The sequence below is a fragment of the Acipenser ruthenus genome, chromosome 34 (genome assembly GCF_902713425.1).
Source record: "Acipenser ruthenus chromosome 34, fAciRut3.2 maternal haplotype, whole genome shotgun sequence".
In the NCBI taxonomy this organism is placed as follows: domain Eukaryota; kingdom Metazoa; phylum Chordata; class Actinopteri; order Acipenseriformes; family Acipenseridae; genus Acipenser; species Acipenser ruthenus.
In genome coordinates this window covers 2007694-2030434 of record NC_081222.1, presented here as the reverse complement: position 1 = coordinate 2030434, position 22741 = coordinate 2007694, and the positions used below count along the sequence as shown (strand labels likewise).

The 22741-nt window shown below is 37.8% G+C and overlaps 1 protein-coding gene across 4 annotated transcripts; it reads left to right on the top strand.

Moving 5' to 3' along the window:
* Positions 1–1737: 1737 nt before the first annotated feature.
* Positions 1738–21274, top strand: LOC117402011 (intercellular adhesion molecule 5-like). Of its 4 annotated transcripts, XM_059006932.1 has the most exons (8): positions 1742–2235; positions 4663–4935; positions 5327–5641; positions 6659–6931; positions 7107–7379; positions 8002–8241; positions 9365–9631; positions 10402–12229. In XM_059006932.1, the coding sequence occupies exons 1-8, from the start codon at positions 2172–2174 to the stop codon at positions 10599–10601; spliced, it is 1905 nt and encodes a 634-aa protein (XP_058862915.1). In that variant the 5' UTR covers positions 1742–2171; the 3' UTR covers positions 10602–12229. The 4 variants fall into 4 exon arrangements, with proteins under 4 accessions (XP_058862916.1, XP_058862915.1, XP_058862917.1 ...); XM_059006933.1 differs by lacking the exon at positions 5327–5641 and having other exon boundaries at positions 1738–2235; XM_059006934.1 differs by lacking the exons at positions 4663–4935; positions 5327–5641; positions 6659–6931; ... (2 more) ...; positions 9365–9631; positions 10402–12229 and adding exons at positions 18421–18693; positions 19085–19408; positions 19821–20087; positions 20421–21274 and having other exon boundaries at positions 1743–2235.
* Positions 21275–22741: the final 1467 nt, after the last annotated feature.

The following is a 22741-nucleotide window of genomic DNA, read 5'->3' as shown; positions in this document are numbered from 1 at the left end:
TCATCCGTGGGAGCGGAAGAAATTGAAACGTTCCTATAAAGTACGTGGGTTGTTGTTGTTTCATATCCGAGACCCGTAGCAGCAGCATTATTTCAAATAGCTGAGAGAGGCCAGCTGGCTCATTTGGCTACATTTGTCTAACCAGCACTGAGCTGGATTGATCTCTGGACTGGCAGATTTTTACACAGAAAGCTATTGCTTCTCTCCATGCATATGTATACTCTCTGGCACATTCTGGCAGAAAGCCCCTATTTTCCCAATGCTGGCTAGCTAATCACCCCCCACACAATGGGACCTCAACCCGCAGTTAAAGCTTCAGCTCCCGCACTCCAATAATGTTTGCTTGCGAAACAGCATATCATTCCTTGGGGTCAGCATCCTGCATTCTTCCATAGTTCCGTCATTTTAGATGTAATTTCGCAAAAGATTGTGTGTTTCTTCCCTTTGTATCCCTTCCTGTCACAGGCAGCCAACACATCTATATTCATTATCTAAACTAATTGAAACCAAATGCACCACAAGGCCAAGACCGATGTGAGGATATAAGATACTTGCCAAAGTACACAGCTTTATTTATTTATTATATTATTTCAAAGCCTGCAAAGGAAGCATTGCATAAAATCTCCTTCGCCTCCCCAAAAACCTCAGCAAACGATCACTGCATTGGCAATACAAAAGCTCTGTACTGAAGTGCACAAGGGGAGCCCCGTGGTATAAAGACAGAATGGTACCATTTGTACATACCACTGGCTTGTAAGATTTAGTTAAGAGATATAAGATTTAGTTAAATATTTAAGTTCACGAATCCAGATTTATTTCCAAACAGCTAAATCTTGATTCTCCAAATAAATATTTAATAACAAAATACAGTATTCATTTATTTTTAAAATAAAGATTTAGCAAATGTTGAAAAGTTGCTAAATATAAATTATATCTGAATGTACACATTTAAAAATATATATTTATTTATTTTCACAACATTTATAAATCTGGAGAAAAAATACAAGATTTAAGTTAAATCTGGAAAAAAAAAAAAGACGTTAAAATATTAACTCTTTTTTTTTTTTAACACATGGAACCCCATATGTTACTACCAGGATAAATATATGAAACTCCTCCCAGGAATGAAGGAGACATTCCTTTAAGAGAGAGAGAGTACTAGGGACTTCAAAATCCCTCTGTACAAGTGACAGGGGAAGTTCTAACGCAGGAGTCTAAAAACAAAATTTTAAATAACTTCAATTTGGTTACCAGATATGAACGGACAAATTGAAACCAATTCAAATGAAGCACTGTTGATTTAGATGTGTCATCAGCAGCTCACGTTCAGCCCCGACCACTTTTTCTACTAGCCCTACCCCCACTCACTCTGCGGTTCTCTCCCTTCTTTTCTGTTCAATGAACTCCGGTCCAAAGACCAACACTTCTGCTTTAACAAGCCATCATTTTGTTCAAAGCTTTTGTCAGTAACATTGTATTTTGAAACGTGGGTTTTACAGTGATAAAGATGTAAAAACTAGTACAACTAGATTTCTCTAGTGTAAAGATGTGCTCCAAGGTCTGGAGCACTAAACCAATCGGTAAAATAATATTCAGCTTTGTCTTGGCAATTTTTTTGTTTTGTTTTGTTTTGTTTTAACTGGTAACTGGAGCTATAATAATAACTGTCAACCAATGACAGATTTATACACAAAGGAAACATTTCCCTGGTCCCAAGGTTGTAGTCAGACTCCCACACAGATCCTGGAGTGTGCGTTTTACTGTGAAATATTTCAATTAACATACCAAGCAGCGTCTTTTAAAATATAAACTACTTTCTAATTATTGTTTGTTTGTTTGTTTTTAATTAGACACGGTGAAGCACCAGACTCACTTTACATTTTTTGGAAATTCCAGTTTTGGAGGGGGTGAGGGTCTCTGGGATTTTGAAAGCTTGGGGATTTCCACGTCAAGCTATGACATAATTGAAGAGAAACTAAAGGGGTAGGCAGTTAGCTTGCTGTATATCGTATCATTTCCTGTAAACTGGGTTTACACCGAAGGCTTACCGAGAGGCTGCAAGATAAAGGTCCTGAGTTGGATTTTTTTTTTTACTTTTTCTAAGGCTTGATTTGTATTGTGGTTTTAAAAATAACTTCATTTTGTGACTGGAAACTAAGAAACAAAAACAAATGGAAGTTAGACCACTGCACATTCTCTCTGTTTCATTATTACTTGTCTCCATAACAACGAGCGGTAAGTTATATACATATTTGTTTTATATCCTAAAAAGATACAGCATGTTATTTTAGTTAATAACTAGTTATAGTTTTTTAGAAACGGGAGCCTACAAACTCAATCGAAGTTTGTATTATGTATATGTATTAAATACCTTACACGTGTTTTTAACATTAAACAGTTAAAATATGGATACGATTTGTGGTGTTCATTTTAAACAGTTTTGTAGTACAGTTCCTACAGGGGTTTTTTTTCAGTTTTTTTATTAAAATTGTCATCGTTTCAAAAATGAATGCAGAACTCTATTTCACTGCACAGCATTTTTCTCTCTAGCTCCAATGAATAATGAATACACGATGTTTCACGCAACGATTTATGTTAGTCGTGGTTAGTAAGTTTGCTGTTCTGTCTTTCGTCAGACAGTTAAGAGTTACCAGTTGCTGGTTCGCAGGCGACACTAAAGTAAGGTATATAATACACTATCACGCAGTCAGGACTGCCACGATCTGTTTGTTTACTTAAAAACATATCAATTATTAATTCAGTAAAGCTTTTTCTTCCCTTATGTATGTAATTGCAAACAGTTTATCATGATTATGTTCAGGTTCCAGTACGGATAATAATGTAAAAACATGATAGGTATAAATGTATATAGCGATTCGTTGCTTATTACTTATCTACCGGTAGTGTAAATAATATCTATGCTCTTATTATTAACACATAACGGTATGGTGCAATGCAGAATTTAGTTTTTAAAAACCTGGCTAAACCACAGCCCCCCCCCCCTTCGTGTATATATGTTTTCATCATCTAACATGGGCAGAAGTCTAAACCATTCTGATCCAATATCCTCTGCAAGGAATTCTGTCTCCAACCAGCACTGATGTACCTTTCGAACCAGATCTGCTGGTAGTAAGCAACTGTAAATTCTAGACACGTCCCGACCATCTCAAAACCAGTGCTGGAAGGGAGTGTAAGGGTTGAAAAAACACGCATGCTGCTGTTCGTTTTAATTTCCAAATTAAATCTAATTTAATAGCGAATACCATTTCCAGAAACGAACAAAATCAACGTTTAAAATGAAAAAAAACGTTGAAGGCTGGTTGAGCGTTTCAAGAGTATCAATTTCAAACTGTATGCATAGACTACTACTGTGCGGCAGGAAAAAGAAGTTTGGCACCACAGCTATTCTGAGGAGAAGCGGCTAAAGGGTGGCTACATCCTGGAGCTCTCTATGTTAAAAAAAAAAAAAAAAAAAAAAAGATTTATTGTTGCTTTGAGGACAGAGATGAGGGATAAATATCAAGAACAATTCAACTTTAAATTGGGGATATTTATTATTATTATTATTATTATTATTATTATTATTATTATTATTATTATTATTATTATTATTATTAACAAATACTCTATTATTTCTAGTAACTTACCAGTGTTGTTGGCAGTGGTCAGTCAATATTAACTAGGCTATTACTCATAATCATCTTAACTCATTTCGAAACCATCTGTTGGGAAATTCCAATCTGCTTTTCTAATGGGGTTTCTTGTAAAACATGCTGGATGGTGTAACTCATGCTGTGGGTCATGCATGGTTTAGGATGCATCAGCTCCAAAGGGCCCTGCAAGTGAAACCCCAGACTACTCACTGCCAGCTCTCCCCAAATGGCAGAACCTCTTCATAATGTGTTTAGTCAAAAAGCAAGAGGAACCATATACAGATCTATACTAGGGAAGATGAAAAAAGGATAAAACTACTGTTCTGTTTTATGGTATCAAATTAGACTGCAGAACAATAACATCCACACTGTTTAAAGGGGTTCACTAAATAGTTAATAGGCTCATGTCACTGAACTGGATTACAGGAAATAAGGTCATATTATCACGGGAAATGGACCATGCCACAGCTTCCTCCAGCTGAGATTGGGCTGAAACATTATAGTGAATAACTTGGAGGAAAGGATCCACACTGGAGTTTATAGAGCAGAAATTCAAAACAAGAAGCACGTCTGGTTTTAGGTTGTGACTTCTGTTCATTTATGAACCGCTGTCTATTGCTCAGTTTATACCTGATGTCACCCCTGAAGTGTTGCAGGTTTACTATGCTTTTCGCATGGTTTTGCAATTACCATAGTTTCTGTGACTTTTCTATGCTTTACTGATCTTTTCTATGCTTTACCATGCAGGTCACTTGTTGCTAAAATACATATTTATGAAAAAATAACCATACAATCCTACTCTCAATAAAATACAATCATGATATTGAATAGTGTGACAATGACATAGATTTACAACTTTAGCCATTGTAGGCACACATTTTAAACACATTCATTTTGCTTTTGCAATGATTTACTGTGCACCTGTCTGAGTGAAACACACCATTGCATGAATGGTCTTGTGGAAGATAATAAATTAAATAGGAAGTTGATGATTCTTATCTTTTTTCAGGAGCTGCTTTTGCTGTCTGTGATGTGAATATTGACCCCTCTAGAGTCGTCGTGAGATTTGGAGACCCAGTGACTGTCAACTGCTCCACAACACGTGAAGATGTATTGGGGGCTGGCTGGGAGGCTTCTGTTTCCCCTGTGAATGAACAAAAGAGTAAAATAGCAGTTTGGAATGTCAGCAGCCTCACTGTTTGGGATGCAGAGCCAAAATGCTTTATAAACTACAACAATGAACCCCGTCAGTGTGCAGAAAAACTGGATTTGGTTATTTACAGTAAGAGACTTCATATAACACTTATTTTACATTGTTTGTAAGCTGACTGTATGTGGGGTAAAAACTACCAAATACTGTTGTAACTTGTCATTATGCAGAAAGTTTAGTACTGATATATAGAGTAAGTGCCCCTACTGTAGCAGCACCTCTGTGCAGCAGACAGTGTGTCCCAAGTTCATGGAGTTGCATTGTTGGGATCTGTACATGGTTCTGCCAGTGTTTCTTCAGGATAGCATCCCAGTGTTATTTTTCAAACTTTTCTGTATGGACAGCGTTTGCCGCATAATCTGCATTGTCTTTGTTTGTTTGGTATATTTCTATACAGCACACTGATCTGAGCCTTTTAATATCACCCTGTAGCAAAAACAATATTGTTTATGTTCATTTGCAGAGTATCCAGAAAGCGTCTCCCTAATCGCTCCTGAGTTTATGAAGATTGGTGTAGAATCTAATATAACATGCCAGGTCCTAGATGTGGCTCCTGCCAGATATGTCAGTGTGAAGCTGTATAAGGGAGATGAACAGCTTGGGAATAGAAGCTTTACTCATAACTCAACACGGTTTCCTGTGAATGAAAGCATCCCCTTCCCAGTAACACCAACCAGAGCAGACAATGGAGCGGAGTACACTTGTGTGGCAGAGCTTCAATTGGGACCAGGAGAACCAATAAAAAATTCATCTCTCCCGTTCAGAATGCTTCCAATTGGTAAGTCTTTAGAAACTCTTTCCCTGTTTGTGATATAGTTTCCATGTCCTTCAGGCAAGGGCAATCAGAAACCAATTTCCTAATCAAGTATTGGACAATTGGGTAATAGACTCCATGCAAGAACACTATTATAAAAGAGGCTAGAAGACATACAATGTTTTTCATTAGATTGTGAATTTCTCTTTACAAAACAGCTATCATCACAAGGAAAGCATTTGTTAATAGGTAGTTAGCTACGTGAGGAGTAAGGCATCAAGGAGATTCATCAATCAATGAATGTTACAGCGAGGTTGGCAACATAAAAACCAATGGCAATCAATAATCAATGAATGAGTTGAAACATACCAGCAACAATCATCTCAAAGCAACAAATCGAAGCATCAATTAAAGCTACAGTGTCCCATAGATAGTCATGTTTAATTTCACAATGAAATATAATTCCTGTCGATTCTGCGTTTTCAGAAAGTAGACCTCGTCACAGTCTGCGCTGCACTAAGGTGGTGTCAGCAGTAAAGACATAAGCCTCCTCCTCACGTGAAACCTTCTTGCCCCTCTGTTGCAAAAACTGATTAGCACTTTTCTGGGACTACCGCAGGTACTGTACCATTAGCAAGTCCAAGACTAGTGCTAATCAAGGTCCGTTACCTAAAAAAAGTCTGTAAATTAATTGAAAGTTATTAATTGTTGCCATTGATCTAACTAACCCCATTGTCCACCATTAAAGGCACGCTCACAGTGTTCTTACAGTCTTCTCATTCCCCTGCCAATAACAGTCTGGTCATACCTGGTACAAGACAAAGGTCAGCTATGAACAGCACAGCTCTAACATGGGCCACCCCAGATCTAAAACGACATCCAGTGACAGAACACTGACCGGGTGGTCTTGTTATTCTTTGTGTCTGTTCTGATTGTGCATGTCATGAAACCTGGGGATTGTACACAGATCTCAAAGGCAATAGTACATTAGCTGTATGGTATATTTTAACCGCATGTTCGGGTCTGTTTCTTGTATTGTAGATTTTGAAGAACAACCAATCCTTACTGTATCAGAAAATGTAGAAGTCAACCAGCCATCTACAGTGAGATGCGAACTTAAAAATGCCTTCCCACCTGAAGAAGTCCAAGTAGAGCTGCTGATAAATAATGAAATTCACACAAACCGCTCCAACATGGATAACGTGTATGTTGAAAAAAGTTTTACTCTGGATTCTGTTGAACCTGCAGCGATTACATGTAATGTGTCCCTCAGATCTTTGTCAAAAAGCGCAAGTAGAAATGTTCAAGGCTACGGTAAGTAAAAACATTGTCCCAGTATGTTTACATCTATATGCTCTGTAAACTATGTAGAGTCAATCTTCATCCTGTATTCTAGCCTGATATAATTCTGTAGATTTGCCATTGCTAGGGAACTGGATGAAGAGATTCTGAAATAATGTTCTGTACTAACATGTGTGTCTTGTTACAGTGCTACCAGAGCCCACCCTTCACACTGAGGCTGTACTGGTAAATCATACAGGGATTGTTACATGCAGTGTGGATGGCTCATTCCCAGCAACTGCAACCCAAAGGCTGCTCCTCAACGGTTTAATTGTCAATAAAACTCACAATAGTACACCCGCTCAGTACGAGTTTAAAGCGGAGAAAGAACTCAACGGCAAAATGATTACTTGTGAGACTGAGCTGAAGTTAGCTGCTACACCTGTTAAGAAAAATCAAAGTACCACCTTCAATATTTTGTGTAAGTATACAGTATGCCGTTGTTTGCGTGTGTGTGTCAGTGTGTATGTGTGTGTTTGCATGTGTGTGTGTGTGTGTGTGTGTGTGTGTGTGTGTCACTGTGTATGTGTGTTTGCATCTGTGTGTGTGTGTGTGTGTCAGTGTTTGTGTGTGTGTGTCTGTGTGTGTGTGTGTGTCAGTGTGTGTGTGTGTGTGTCTGTGTGTGTGTGTCTGTGTGTGTTGTTCAAGGATTCCGATGCACTGGTGAAAGTTCTGAGGTTTATAATATCCCCTTTGGTCACGATTTTTTAAAATTATAAAACAGTTGTGTAAACTGAGTTGAGATTGAGAAGTTGCTCTCCCAGAACATGTATGCATCATCAAATAGGCCCATAGATATGAAACTTAACAATGTACAATTATACACGCAGTATAATAAAGGGGATATTCAGGGGTCCCTCTATTTCATTCACCAAATAGATGAGAAATGCTTGTATTACTAAAGAACTGATCCTAATAAAGATCGATCTAAATGATGATATGGTCTTTATATGAACCTCTCAAAATAAGCTTTTATAAATAAAAATGGTATTGCATATCTAAGTTACAAATTTCATTTTTTTTCTTATTTCCAAAAACTACAGATCCTCCCACGATAAAAACACATTTTCCCGCCAGTAAAGATCTGAAAGAAGGCGAAACACTCAGCAGCCACTTTGACTGTGAAGCTGAGGGAAATCCTCCCCCTAAAACTGTGTGGTTAAAGGATAGCAAAGAGTTTGATTCATCCAAAATACTGACGAGAACAGATGGAGGAGTCTACCAGCTTAAAACTATGAACAACTACGGATCCGCAGTTGCCACTGTGACAGTTACTGTGGGGTGTAAGTTTAAGCTAATATTCGAAAGTGTATTCCGTAGGCATGCCATGAGTAAGACTCTTACAGTTGACTGAACGCCACCCTTGAGGGAGTTTCCCCAGTGGAAAGGGTTGAGGAGACGGGACGGTAACAATGTGGCCAGTTCCTGTTCTCAAGATGAGAGTACTTGTTGGGGCATCCTAAAGCTTAATGTGAAAAACGCTAGGTTTTGTAGGGCTGAATGTGATCATTATATTGCGTTAATAAGAACCCCACTTTTTGGAAGAAAGTATTGGGAAGTGTTTCCATGGGAACTGGTTAGAATTAGAATTTCAGCCACATTAAGTGTTTTTCACATGAAGTGCAGTTCACATTAAATGGGTTGTTTGTAGGGCTCAACGTGGTTACTATATTGTGCATGTCAATGGGAACCCCAGATTTTTTTTAGGATTGTCTTGGGAACTGTTAAGCTTGCCGTTTGCAAGTTTCTAGGGATTTGGTTTGAATTAAGCCTTTTTTTTTTTTTTTTACATTAAGCCTTTTAGGATATTCCGTGTCTGTTAGCAGAGGTCAGAAAAATAAATCTACTGTGCGATATCCGCTCTGCACCTCGGGTAAAGCAGAACTACAGTCAGAGTTGAAAGGTCACATTATCACATGATTTCTCAAGACCAGGGAGCAAATAATAATAACAATAAAACAACAACATTGCAAAACTGTGAACAAGGTGGCAGCCCGATGGAATGAGCAATAGAGAAAAAACCTGAAAGAAGAATTCAATGTTAGAGCTGTCAGAATCATTAACATTATCCATCAACATTGGCAGCTGCATGTCCTTTCAGATGGAGCTTCAATCACATACACTGCTGTGCAAAACTCCACATTCAGGAGTTACAATATATATCGATGTTATGAGCATCAACAATTTACTCAAAGGTGCCACTATGAATTTCCACGATTATAACAACTTTGACTTTTAATTAATACAACTTAGTTTGGGTGAGAAGAAACTTATCATTTAACAACTTTAATTCACATTGATCAGAATCTTCAAAAACTTGTGATCACAACTCAAAGTAAATTATACATGAGTAGCTACTATGAAGTGTTGTAATAGTAATGCCGTTAATGCCGTTCATTCTTTCAGATGAGCCCAGTGCAATAAACCCTGCAGAAGAAAGTGTGCCTGTTCTGAAAGGGGACAGCGTAGTTTTTAACTGCACTGCTGATGGTATCCCAGCCCCTACATACACGTGGAAACACCCTGAAGCTGATAATGTGAAGATCACAACGAAGGACAGTGTGTCTACTGTGACTATCACAGGAGCCTCATCTAGCAATCGTGGTGTTTATGAATGCCATGCTAGGAACATACATGGGAATTTCACAAGGAAAGTTACAGTTGAAGTTACAGGTAATGTAAACCATTTAATGCAATTATAGGCTTACTACTTCATCTACCAATCTCCACACATCCATCTGCTACACTACATTACAACATCTAAACAGAATTAACCCTTAGTTATTTTAACATGCTACCACTTGCAATTAAGATGCAACTTTGCCCAAAAGAAAAGATTGTTACCGTATTTAAGTCTATTTTTATTAGCCTCATAGTCTTAACAATATCTAAAATACTGATAATCTGTATAACTGTAAAGTAAAAACGTGAACGTTTGTAAAAACAACATAATCAGTGGTTACTCCAGTTTCAGAATCGCTAATTAGGGTAAGAGTATTAGAGCAAGGAACTAGGATGATGGCAGTGCGTGATTGATTTGTTTATTTATTCTGTTTAAACAGGATAATTATTCAAAGTATCAGTTCCAGGGAGGACCAGGGCTAATGACAGAAACACAAAAAAGACACAAAATAAGAGAGCTAGAAATTACAGGTGATGAGGAAAAGTACCCCCTTGAATCAAATTATAAGAGTTTGGATGTCTTGAGTATTTGACAGCACACACGTTTCTACTCTGAATGTAAAATGTGTATTGCAGTTATTTAACAAGAGAATATTTAGGAGCGTTCAGAGGGAATCAGAAATATTGAAAACCAAATGTACTTGGAAACAAAAAGGTCTTAAATTAGCTAACACCCTCACACATGCAACAAACAAATACACTCTTAGAATTGAATGAAATACATGTTTTGCTTACAATTTGTTTTTTTATTTCCTTCTCAGATTACCTCATTCCAATAATAGCTGGAGTTGTAGTACTAATTGTTCTTGTTATTCCAATATTAATAATGGTCCTGTACTATGTATACTACAAACAGCATAAAACAGGAGAGTACAACCTCAAAGGAAAACCTTCAAGTGCAAATGGCAGCGTGGCACATAATGGAAAGGCAGCTGATGAAATACCCTTAACACAAGTATGAACCCACCGAAAAGGACGTTTGTTATCCACCTGCCTACCGTTCTCCCGAACCCTCAGAAATCCAGCCAAGCACAGTATATAATTAAAGAATTAACTGCAGGTTTTTACCTACATAAGACTTCCAAACATTCTTGTCTTTTGACTTTATGAAGGAGCCGCATTGCTGTCAATGATCCCCAGACCTCTTGCAGTGCTATGCCAAGGCCATGCTGTGGGATGATGTTGCTCTGCTACATTGAAAGACAGAAGGCATATGGAGCTTGTCTTTGTTTCTTCATGAAGACAGGAGCCTGTCCTCTTGTTTGCACGCTCAGAGGGATTTATTTATCTTGCAGAGCGACAGGTTTGAACCCAAGCATAAAAACAACGCCCTGGAGAAGAGCCCTTGTATTTATACTCACTTGTGCACCTGTGCAGTACCAGCATTGGAAAGAACTCAATAGAATTTCAGAGCAGGCTCCTCTTTGTGATGTCATCAACAGTTTCTTAAAATACACTGCACAGAAATACAGCTTTAAGCTAACACTCTTCACTAAATTGATATATTGTAGGTATTTACTTTTTAAAATGCCTTTTTTTGGTTTGGAAATGTAACTGTATACAAAAATGACTGAATATGTCTACTGTACTAAAACAAATTGAAAATAGCTTAGCACAAGGCGCATATCAGATATCAGTTCAAATGTAAAGTTTATATAAAAACACAACTTTTTCTTAAATGAGTAAAAACCAAAACTTTAGGTGAAGCCCATTCATCCTGCCACCAAACTGCAGATTCACTCCCAGTGCAAAGTCTCGAAAAAATCTTCAGAAAAACGATAAGTGAAGTTTGCAAGGAAGCTGTTACGCTAAAGTTATTTTGCCCCTTTTAAGTTTAATCCAAGTTTCTTGTCATGGGTGCTTTAGAATCTTCCAATAACAACCCACATTGTATAAAATATTATATTTATAACACAGTTTATTTTTAATAAGATGGTTCTGATTGTGATTAGAATCATAAAACAGTGCCTTGAGGAATGTAATCAGTAGCTAGTGTTTATACCACTGTAACAAAAATGTTTGTTGGTTTTATTTTATTTCATGTTAAAGATATACTTAAAATGCACAGAATTTTTTTTGTATTTCCACAAATTATTGTAATCAAAATCTACAGCCTACTAGAAGTCAACATGCTGTGTGTTGACTTTAATCACCTGTTGAGACTAACATGGTGGAAAGAAAGCTGGTTGCTGCTGTGCAGCTGTAAATTGCTGTAAAACAGGGTCTTGGCAGCAAAAAGGACAGAATGGTGAATAACAGTATATTATTTTCAAGCAAGTCTTTAAGCTCCAAAGTAATAACACTGAAAGATTGCAATGGCAAGGCACTTCAATAAATTGTCATTTTTATATAATGTGTTGAAAAATGTAAATAGTCTGTTTTTTTTTTTTTCACAAACAGTAGGTTAGCTTTGAGAAACACCACAGTATCAAGAATTTAAAAACAGTCAAATCACGGTGCTATTGCAGTCTTCTAGAGATATGCAGATTTTTTCACAAGAATTCTAAAACCTGGAAAATGCGGAGGATTTGAAATATTGCATAGCACCAACCCTGCACCATGACTAGCCATTGCTATTAGTCCTCTGTATTACTTCTCACCTGAACAAAGCGATCACCTGCTCTCGATAGCTAGAGAACTCCAGAATGTTATAATTGGATGAGATGGGCACCTACACAAAGATAATAAACAAAACAATATGCTAAATAAAATAAAGTGAAAGGATAATACTGCAGTATGGTTTACCTGCACAGCCACTATGAAAGTGTCCCATAGTAAAAGCCTAGCAAAGTGCAATCAAGCTTAGTGAAAGCATAGCGAGGTGTGGTAAAGCAATTCACTTTTATAAGGGACTTTGTGACTTCAAATTGGTTGGGAGCACTAAGCCAACACAATGCCTCCCTTAAAAAGGTTCCAGTGCACCTCCCTACAGTTTAAAAATGTTACCACAAGACAAAAACGACATTGAAAAAAAGAAAGCGCTTAAACTAAAAACAGGACTTGCAGGTGCGATTTATAACCTTCAAATACTTCGAGAAGTAGCTGCAGCATTGACTTACAGACCGTTTTCTAATTGAATGCAAACTTGGGCATCTTGGGACACTACAAAAATGAAGGTCATTTTTATGCAAACTTCTGTTACAAATGCAGGTTCTTTTGTTTTTTGGGGTTTTTTGTGTAAATGGGATGCACATACCTGCACATTCACAGATGACAACCTCCAAACTAATTTGTAAAAGTTGAAATTAAAACGTTTTGGTGTGGACTTACTGTGTTACAATTGTATGTATATACTATAATAAAATCATTATATTTTACAATGTCAGTGGTGTTATGTAGAAGTGCAAACGTATAACCATTTTAGCCAGGACGTCTTGCGTTTGCCCTCATCCTTCACCATGCAGAGGGCACTAATATACTGTATGAAATCAAAAAGTGGAACTTTCCTGAAGGAGCCCCCCTCCGCCCCCTTTGTAGAGTGAAGGGGGATTATTGGTAGAGAAGACCATTAAGAAAATGGAGCAGGGGTTCCTCACCTTTATTCCTCAATAGCACACATCTCACATTGTGATGGGCTTTGATGTCTCAAATGCCATTACATTCAATTTGTACCATTTCTTTTTTTACTTCATCTCAACATTTTGTGTGGCCAATCAAAGGTACTGCACAACAGACACGTGTTGGCCATATGATTTTTTGTCTGCATGAAAGCAGTGACGCACAGGAAGTGGCAGATGCCCACGTCCCCATACAGACGTGAATATCCTCACCACAGGAAATCAGTGAGATGTACAGTTCTTGTATGATACAGCCTTAGTTAGCACTTCTTTTACAGTCCAGTCTTCTATGTTTGTTTTCAACATGCTGTTGTTTTTGTTGGCTTTCTCAGTTTATTGTAATTACAGCACAGGTTCATTTTTGTGTTTGAATAGTTTGGTTGTGTGTAGAACTGTACAGTAAATTGAATGCTTGTTTAATAGTAATCTCTCTCTCTCTCTCTCTCTCTCTCTCTCTCTCTCTCTCTCTCTCTCTCTCTCTCTCTCTCTCTCTCTATATATATATATATATATATATATATATATATAAAATCACAGTCACACAACCACTCCACTGAAGTGTTAATGTATTTTAAATAAGTTGCAGTAGAAGGGATCTGTTTACTGAAATATTTCCTCTTGCTTGTTTTGACCTTGATGAAGGCTGACATATCCTCCCTGTGTTGTTTTCTTCATGAGACAGCAGTATTGAAGCCAGCTGAGCTCTTATCAGGATTCATGCACTGTTCTGATCATTAAAATCAAGGACAGTTAAGTGCTATGAAGGGGAAGTTTAGCAGTATTTATGGGGCTTCCTGCATGTGTGCTTAAGGCGCCAGTAGTTTTGCATTGCAGTGAAACTGCCACAGCATTGCTTTAGAGGTTAAAGCAGGGTTTTGAAAAATACAGCATTCCACGTCCCCACGTGCTGCTACACCTGTTTAAACAACGTACCTGCATTTCTCTTTTCATTGTTAACATCCTGACAACTTTTTACACTTGTAACTTTCAAATCTTTTTCAAAGCTCTTTTCAAAATGTCCGCTCTAGTGCACTGATAGTGCAAGGATTATTTCAAACCCACTGATAGTGCAAGGATTATCTAAAACTTCTGTTGGTAATGCCTGTAATAAATATACATTGCCCAGGTTTATGTGAAAAAGACCACTGGACACTGTTATAGCCAAGGACACTCTATTACTACAAAAGCATTGAGTCAGTGGTTCAGAATGTATGCCTCAACACAAATGGTAGAATGTTTATGTGATCTCTCCATCTGTCTCTTGTGGGTTTTAGCTGAACTGCTCATACAAGCCATTTCCCCTTGTAGCTAATACACACAAAACATGACTATTTATCTGTCTTTCTGTATATTAAACATTGAATTAATGAAGGGCCCTTATACAGGAAAATATAGGACTTGTACAATTTACTGTCGACATGTCTGACAGATGAGGATGAAAAATATTGAGGGAGCGCAGAGATTTAATCATTTTATATTGCAAAATACTTTTTCTGTTTTCTGTAAGTTACATGAAGATATCTTTCATGTAAAACGATGGCAGAGAAGCAGTCAGGAGGGACACCTCCAAACACTGAACTGATGCTTTATAGTTTACATAAGAAAGCAGCAGTTACTTCTCTTCCACTACCATTTAACTTGCTGTTGATAAGAGCGCCCTCCTGTGGCTTTAGGTAGTACTGATAAAGTGATATTGCATACAGTATCAGCTGCACTTTTGTGAAACAAACTCCTGCAACAGAGTTTAAATAAACACCGTGTTATTAAAATGCACCTTGCTTTACCCTGGACCTTAAACAGGATATTGCTGCTCTAGAAAGAGTGCAAAGAAGATCAACCAGAATTATCCCGGGTTTAAAAGGCATGTCGTATGCAGACAGGCTAAAATAATTGAATCTATTCAGTCTTGAATAAAGAAGACTACGCGGCGATCTGATTCAAACATTCAAAATCCTAAAGGTATAGACAATGTCGACCCAGGGGTCTTTATTTTACCTGAAAAAAGAAACAAGGACCAGGGGTCACAAATGGAGATTAGATAAAGAGGAGGAGGCTGTGTGGTCCAGTGGTTAAAGAAAAGGGCTTGGAACCAGAACGTCTCCGGTTCAAATCCCACCTCAACCACTGACTCATTGTGTGACCCTGAGCAAATCACTTAACCTCCTTGTGCTCCGTCTTTCGGGTGAGACGTAGTTGTAAGTGACTCTGCAGCTGATGCATAGTTCACACACCCTAGTCTCTGTAAGTCGCCTTGGATAAAGGCGTCTGCTAAATAAACAAATAATAATAAAGAGGCATTCAGAACAGAAGATAGGAAGCACTTTTGTACACAGAGAATTGTGAGGGTCTGGAACCAACTCCCCAGTAATGTTGTTGAAGCTGACACCCTGGGATCCTTCAAGAAGCTGCTTGATGAGATTCTGGGATCAATAAGCTACTAACAACCAAACGAGGAAGATGGGCTGAATGGCCTCCTCTCGTTTGTAAACTTTCTTATGTTCTTATCATTCAACATATGATATTTGATATTCAGAGCCAATGTGCTTAAATTACAACCAAAACCATAGAAACTCTAGGATAACACTTACCAATACTATTCTAAAATGTGGGAATTTAATCGATTATTGGAAAAGTATTGGGAAGCGTTAAGCTTGTCATTTGCAAAGTGTCATAGGGATTGGTTAGAATTTAAGCACTAAAGCGTTTTTCACATTAAGTGCAGTTCACGTTGAATGGGTTGTTTAGGGCTCAACGTGATTGTACTGTATTGTGCATGTTCATGAAAAGCCCTGATTCTTTAATCATAGTATTGGGAAGTGCTAGGCTTGCCATTTGCAACGTTTCCAGTGGTTTGGGTTGAGCTTCAGCGTTTACTTTTTTCACATTGAGCCAGGGGCGGCGCCACGCTTGGGACTGAGGGGCCTGGGCCCCCCCATTTTGCTCATGGGCCCACCCAGTCATGCAGCGATTGACAATTAAAAACATTTCATGCCAAACCGTATCAGACTGTAATCTGCTGCGGCGACTCTAGCTCATCCTTGTGGTTCAAAAAATATATCCGTCCCACCCACCTCAGCACCGTTGTCATGGTTATGAAAAAAAAAGATTGGTTATTGTACGGCTGAGATATGAGATCTTACGTCTTCGATACTATAGTATCGAAATTACAGCGCGTCAGGAGCATACATACAGGAAATTTTCTTTCATTGCAAGGCACGCAACTAGCTTGTGCAGCTGCTGTTTAGTTATTTTTTACATTTGCAATTACCTATCTAATTACCTACACAGGGCAACAGTGTGGAGTAGTGGTTAGGGCTCGGGACTCCTGACTGGAAGGTCGTGGGTTCACTCCCAGGTGAGGAGGCACTGCGGTTGTATCCTTGAGCAAGGTACTTTAACTAGATTGCTCCAGTAAAAAAACAACTGTATAAATTGATAACTGTATGTAAAAATAATGTGATATCTTGTAACAATTGTAAGTCTAAGAAATATAATAATACCGAATGTTTAGCAAACTTTGCAGTAAACCATAGCTATATTTGTGTCTTACGCATTAGCTATGTCCCGACACATTTTTTAAAAAGAAAACGAACCGACGAATCAACAAATGCGCCAGTAATGTCAGTACCTACATTTAATTTTATCAATTTGAATTCAGTTGACTGATGCAGCTGAGATGTATGTTATGCTCAACTCATGCCTCTATTCCTGTTTCGTTTTTGTTCCCATGTAAATGACACTTGTAAAGCTCAAAGGGAAGTATTAACATTCACTTTTAGTCACTGTATGAGAGCTTTTTAAATTTAAGCTCACTTTGAGAAGTCGAAACACGTTTGAGAGCTTTTGTCAGATGCTAACCTTATAGCATTTGTGCTGCTATGCCTGTTGGTAGTAAATCGGATTTCCGTCTGTCAAAATGTTTTGGTAGAGTGTGCGTCCTTGGGGAATATGCTGCTACTTCTGACAGTATAGTCAAAAATCTTCTAGTTACTATAAAGATCTTTGATAGTGTCCTCAGTACACATATTAGGAATTACGTCATTACGTCATAAACGGCCCAGCCAGGAATTAAATCCTGCAGTCGCTACTGCATTGAGTTTTTTTAGGATATACCTTTAGTGACAGGCAGGATTTCTCAATCCACACACAGGCGGAGGGCGGACGCGAACCCGGGACCTTTCGCTCTAAAGCATAGTGCCGATACGGCTGCACAAGAGACAGCTCTTTTGCAAGGAGCGTCTATCAAGCTTGTCTTTCTGTGTGATTACGTCACCGACCATCCCTGCTGCTGCATTCCCCCGTGCACGTTACAGTATGTTAATTTAATCATGTGATGTTGTCTTTCTGCACCATTTGTCATTCAAACGATTGCCCCTTGATATATACTCATATTGCTAACACCACAGCATCAGAAATTAACTCGATATGTCAAAGAAATGTTTTAAACACGAGAAAAATAACCGGAGTTTGCTGACGCTGTATTGCCTTCTATACTCTGTGCATATTCTATACCATGTACATATTTCAAACTATATACAAATGTAGTTGTTTTTGCTTAAAACAAAAAGCGTACGATTTCAGGAAATGTTGATCATTTTGGTCGGCCCTAATCATTGCGCATGCGTATACAAAACGGTTTTTTTTTTGGTTTTACTTTCGATTTTAGCCTAAGAATGCTAGATTCGCTGTTTCGAATCGAACTTAGAACCCTTTACTACAGAACGTAAACAAATGGAACCTGGAAATCTCATTACCTGTGTTTTAGCTCTTCTGTTTTCTACTACAGAAAGTAAGTGCCCTGTATTGTTTTATATGGGTTCTCCTACAGGTAAATTAAATGTGTTTAACATCTGTTAAGGCAGATTTTTATTCTAAATTGTGTTCTACACATTTGGGTTTCCAGAGCTCCTAATGCAAAATGATTTACATTAAGCAGTGGTTATACTGCATAAAACCAGGATTTAATGTTGCGTTTTATATCCGTTGGTAGTCTGTTTGACCACTTTTCTTACTTTTCTTTCCTAACCACTACTCCACACTGCTACCCATAGATGTGTGTGTGTGTGTGTGTTTGTGTGTGTGTGTGTGTATTCTTTAAGAAAATGTATTGCACCTGTCTGAATTAATGAAACATACATTTTTATTAAATCAATATTTTATCTGTATTGCTTTCCTTGTGAAAGATAATAGAAGTGTTGAGATGATTGTTATTATCTCTTTTAGGTGTCTCTTCTGCTGTCTGTGATGTGAATATTGACCCCTCTAGAGTCGTGGTGAGATTTGGAGACCCAGTGACTGTCAACTGCTCCACAACACGTGAAGATGTATTGGGGGCTGGCTGGGAGTCTTCTGTTAACCCTGTGAATGAACCGAATAGTAAAATAGCAGTTTGGAATGTCAGCAGCCTCACTGTTTGGGATGCAGAGCCAAAATGCTTTATAAACTACATGAATGAACCCCGTCAGTGTGTAGAAAAACTGGATTTGGTTATTTACAGTAAGTGACTTCATATAACACTTATTTTACATTGTTTGTAAGCTGATTGTATGTGGGGTGAAAACTACAGAATACTGTTGAACCTTGTCATTATGCAGAAAGTTTAGTACTGATATATACAGTAAGTGTCCCTACTGTATCAGCACCTCTGTGCAGTAGACAGTGTGTCCCAAGTTCATGGAGTTGCATTGCTGGGATCTGCACATGGTTCTGCCAGGGTTTCTTCAGGATAGCATCCCAGTGTTATTTTTCAAACTTTTCTGTATGGACAGCGTTTGCTGCATAATCTGCATTGTCTTTGTTTGTTTGGTATATTTCTATACAGCACACTGATCTGAGCCTTTTAATATCACCCTGTAGCAAAAACAATATTGTTTATGTTCATTTGCAGAGTATCCAGAAAGCGTCTCCCTCATTGCTCCTGACTTTATGAAGATCGGTGAAGAATCTAATATAACGTGCCAGGTCCTAGATGTGGCTCCTATCAGATATCTCAGTGTGAAGCTGTATAAGGGAGATGAACAGCTTGGGAGTAGAAGCTTTACTCATGACTCAGCAGTGTTTCCTGTGAATGGAAACGTCCCCATTCCAGTGACACCAACCAGAGCAGACAATGGAGCGGAGTACACTTGTGTGGCAGAGCTTCAATTGGGACCCGGAGGACCGAAACCAAATCCAGCAAAACTCTCTCCTCCCTTGAAAATACCAGTATTTTGTAAGTTGAGCAATTATTTTTCATTCTCTTGCTCTCCTAGCCTGCTGATTCTTTAATAATTATAAACCACATGACTGTAAACTGAAAACCAGCATTATAGTGGGAAAGCATGCCTAACATTTTTCAAAATAATGTGGCCAGGGTCTGATCAAGACAGGTAAATTAATGTAAATCATAGAACTAGAATCCTCCACAGTCACCCGTTGGATGGAAAAGAAAGCCTATGTATTAAAACAAACAAGCCCAGTTGTACAAAGTCAAATCCGCAGATGAAAATGGCCCACACTGTAAATTCTTTGTCTGTTGTAAATGTGAATTTGCGTTTCCCATTGCCCTGCTCCTCCTCCACCTGGTTTCAGATAGGATCTGAAGAGCCTTCCTCTCTTTGTTTACTCTCCTTTTTTCTTTTCAGACAAGCCCAGTCTATTGAGCGCTGCTGAAGAAAATGTTGAAGTTCGTGATGGGGGCAGTATAGTTTTAAAATGCTCCGCTGATGGGAGCCCAGCCCCCACGTATGAGTGGAAATACCCCAAAGCTGATAATGTACAGGAGATAACGAAGGATGGAGTGTCTACTGTAAACATCACAAGAGCCTCGTCTAGCAATGCCAGGGTTTATGAATGCCATGCTAAAAACATATATGGGGTCGCAATGAAGAACATCACTCTTACAGTCAAAGGTAACGTTTACATTTTTGCCTAGAAGAGGTGTGTAAAATATTCAGAACAACTGGGATGTTAAAGCATAAATATTGTTGTTTACAGTTGTTTACAGTCAGGGCACCGGGGTAATAAACATTTTCAAATCATACACATATTATTTGGCAAACGTGGTTAATGGCAAAATAACTTTGAATAGTCACACATAGTGAGTTCTCGGTTTGGATAAAATAAAATACAGATAACTAACCTTCCCCTTCAGTTTGTAGTAAGATACTGTTTGGTGTTGGGTATCAATAGAAGTACAAGAAATGCAGGATACACTAATGACTTTGTTCATTTCTTATGTACAGGAAGAAGCCATTGGATTGGGATTGGAGTTTTGTCTGTGGCTGTAATAGCAGTAATAGTATTGATATACAGACGAATAAAGGCCTGAAGTGTTTTGTGAAGCAAATCGAAAGAATACAGCTGAAATGTTCATGATAGTTAGCAGCCTTTTATGCTGCAAACTCTTTGTGAAACTGGACTCTGTGTTTTTTGTGTTCAGAGCCAGAGCCAAATATGGAGCTTGTTTTCATAATCCTAAAAGGACACAAGAATATATACTTCACCATTTGAAATAGATTATTCTTTTAACGCTGTTTAACAGTGTGCTGAGTCATGCCATGAAATCCTACCCATAGAACAACACTTAAAGTACAGCAAGAAGAGTCATTCATTCACTGTCTTAACATGAAAGATGATAATAATGGTTTCTAACAGTAAGCTGCATTAATGTCCTGCATGTTGTTTTTTTTGACAAATGTTCACCAAATTGCACATTCTGGAATTGTTAATGCCTGTGTTTTTTTTTACATGTAATGATTATTTGTTTAAATGCAAGGCTGTGCATCTTTAAAACACAGAAGATAGCATGGCACAAAATAACAGGTTACTAACACTCTCTTCTGTATCAAGTGACTTATTTACTGCTATGACAGTTCAGTAACCGCAGGCTACATAAAGCTTATCCCATATAATGCAAATGTTTAATTACAATTGTTTTTCTGAGAAGCATTTATGTTTTTATATTGAGTTAATTTTGCTGTAATTGTCAACAGTAATGCTGAGCAATCAAAAAACATATTAACTATGACTTATTTATATAATGAATTAACATAACAAAAGTGATTAAATATCTCATTAATAAATGTTGATTAATGAATCCTGGTATCTTGTTTCCATTTTCTGCTTTGTCAGTCCCGATTGAATCTATTATATTTGTATTTGTATTATATTTATATAAGATAATCTGCTGCATCTGTATTTTAAATATTAATTATTGTCTGCTAGATAAATTAACCTTAGACTGTTTGTCATCCTAATCTAATGCGGCTTCAAATTCCTCACATCCCACCTTAAAGTAGTGTTGTGCAAAGTGTGGGGCGTGAATAAATTAGACTGATTTTAAGTGTTGAATTTGTGATACACGTTTTCAACATTTATAAGCTTTATCAAAGTACAAATTTAAAAACTTTTAAGAAAGTGTATATTGACATTTATGTATTTAGCTAAATCTGGACTTAAATCCAGGAAAATACACGATTTAAATTAAATCCAAAAGAAAAAAAAAAAAAAAAAACACCTGTTAAAATATAAAGTTAAAATGTATGCTAAGAAAAGGGGGCAGTATATAAAACGTTTGTGCACCACTGCCTTAAAAACACGACTGACAAAAGCATGATACAATTGAGAGTAGCCGATCCCAAAGAAATGATGCAATCCTGAACCGCAGCGGAACACTAGAGCTCTGAACATCATTTCCAATCAGAATTCAGTGAATCAAAGAGCTTTAACTCAGACTAACCACTAAACAGTGGATATACCATCGATGACAGAATCACTGACCTGCACAAGACAGCTCAGCACAAACAGAATACAACTTGAATTGCAAAGGGATTTTTTTGTAAATTATAAATAAGAAGTAAACAAAGATTTACAATACAAGTTAAAGTTGAAATAACGAAATTAGCCTACAATGTGCAGTGCAGTTTATTTGCATCAGCAAGGGTCATTACAGTTGCAGGAAATTACCAAAAATGACACATTCCTGTGGCAGGGTGAAAGCCCTGCCGGTGTAATGTGTGGGTGTGTGTGGTGAATATTGGGTTGGCAGGGAAGGGGTTAAATTCCTCCCTGCCAGAAAAGCACGTGGGAATGTGGCTCGGGCTGTAAATTGAATAATTCATGGTTAATTAGGCTCCACTCACAGGTGTATATAAAGGGTAATCACGGGTGTTAATCTCAGAGTTGAATGTGGGTTGAGTTAATGTGTGTTTGTTGGTGTAACTGCTGTTGTCCTCTAGGGACAGTACCTGTAGTTTCACATGCTTCTAAATCACTTAGCATATTTTAAAAGTAGTCAGCAGTTTAAAATACCTTTTTTCTAAACTTCAGGATTTACACAAATGGTAGAATGTTTATGGGATCTCTCCATCTGTCTCTTGTGGGTTTTAGCTGAACTGCTCGTACAAGCCATTTCCCCTTGCAGCTAATACACACAAAACATGACTATTTATTTATATAAAGATATGTTTCATGTAAAATGATGGCAGAGAAGCAGCCAGGAGGGACACTTCCAAACACTGGACTGCTGCTTTACAGTTTAAATAAAGCAGCCGTTACTTTTCTT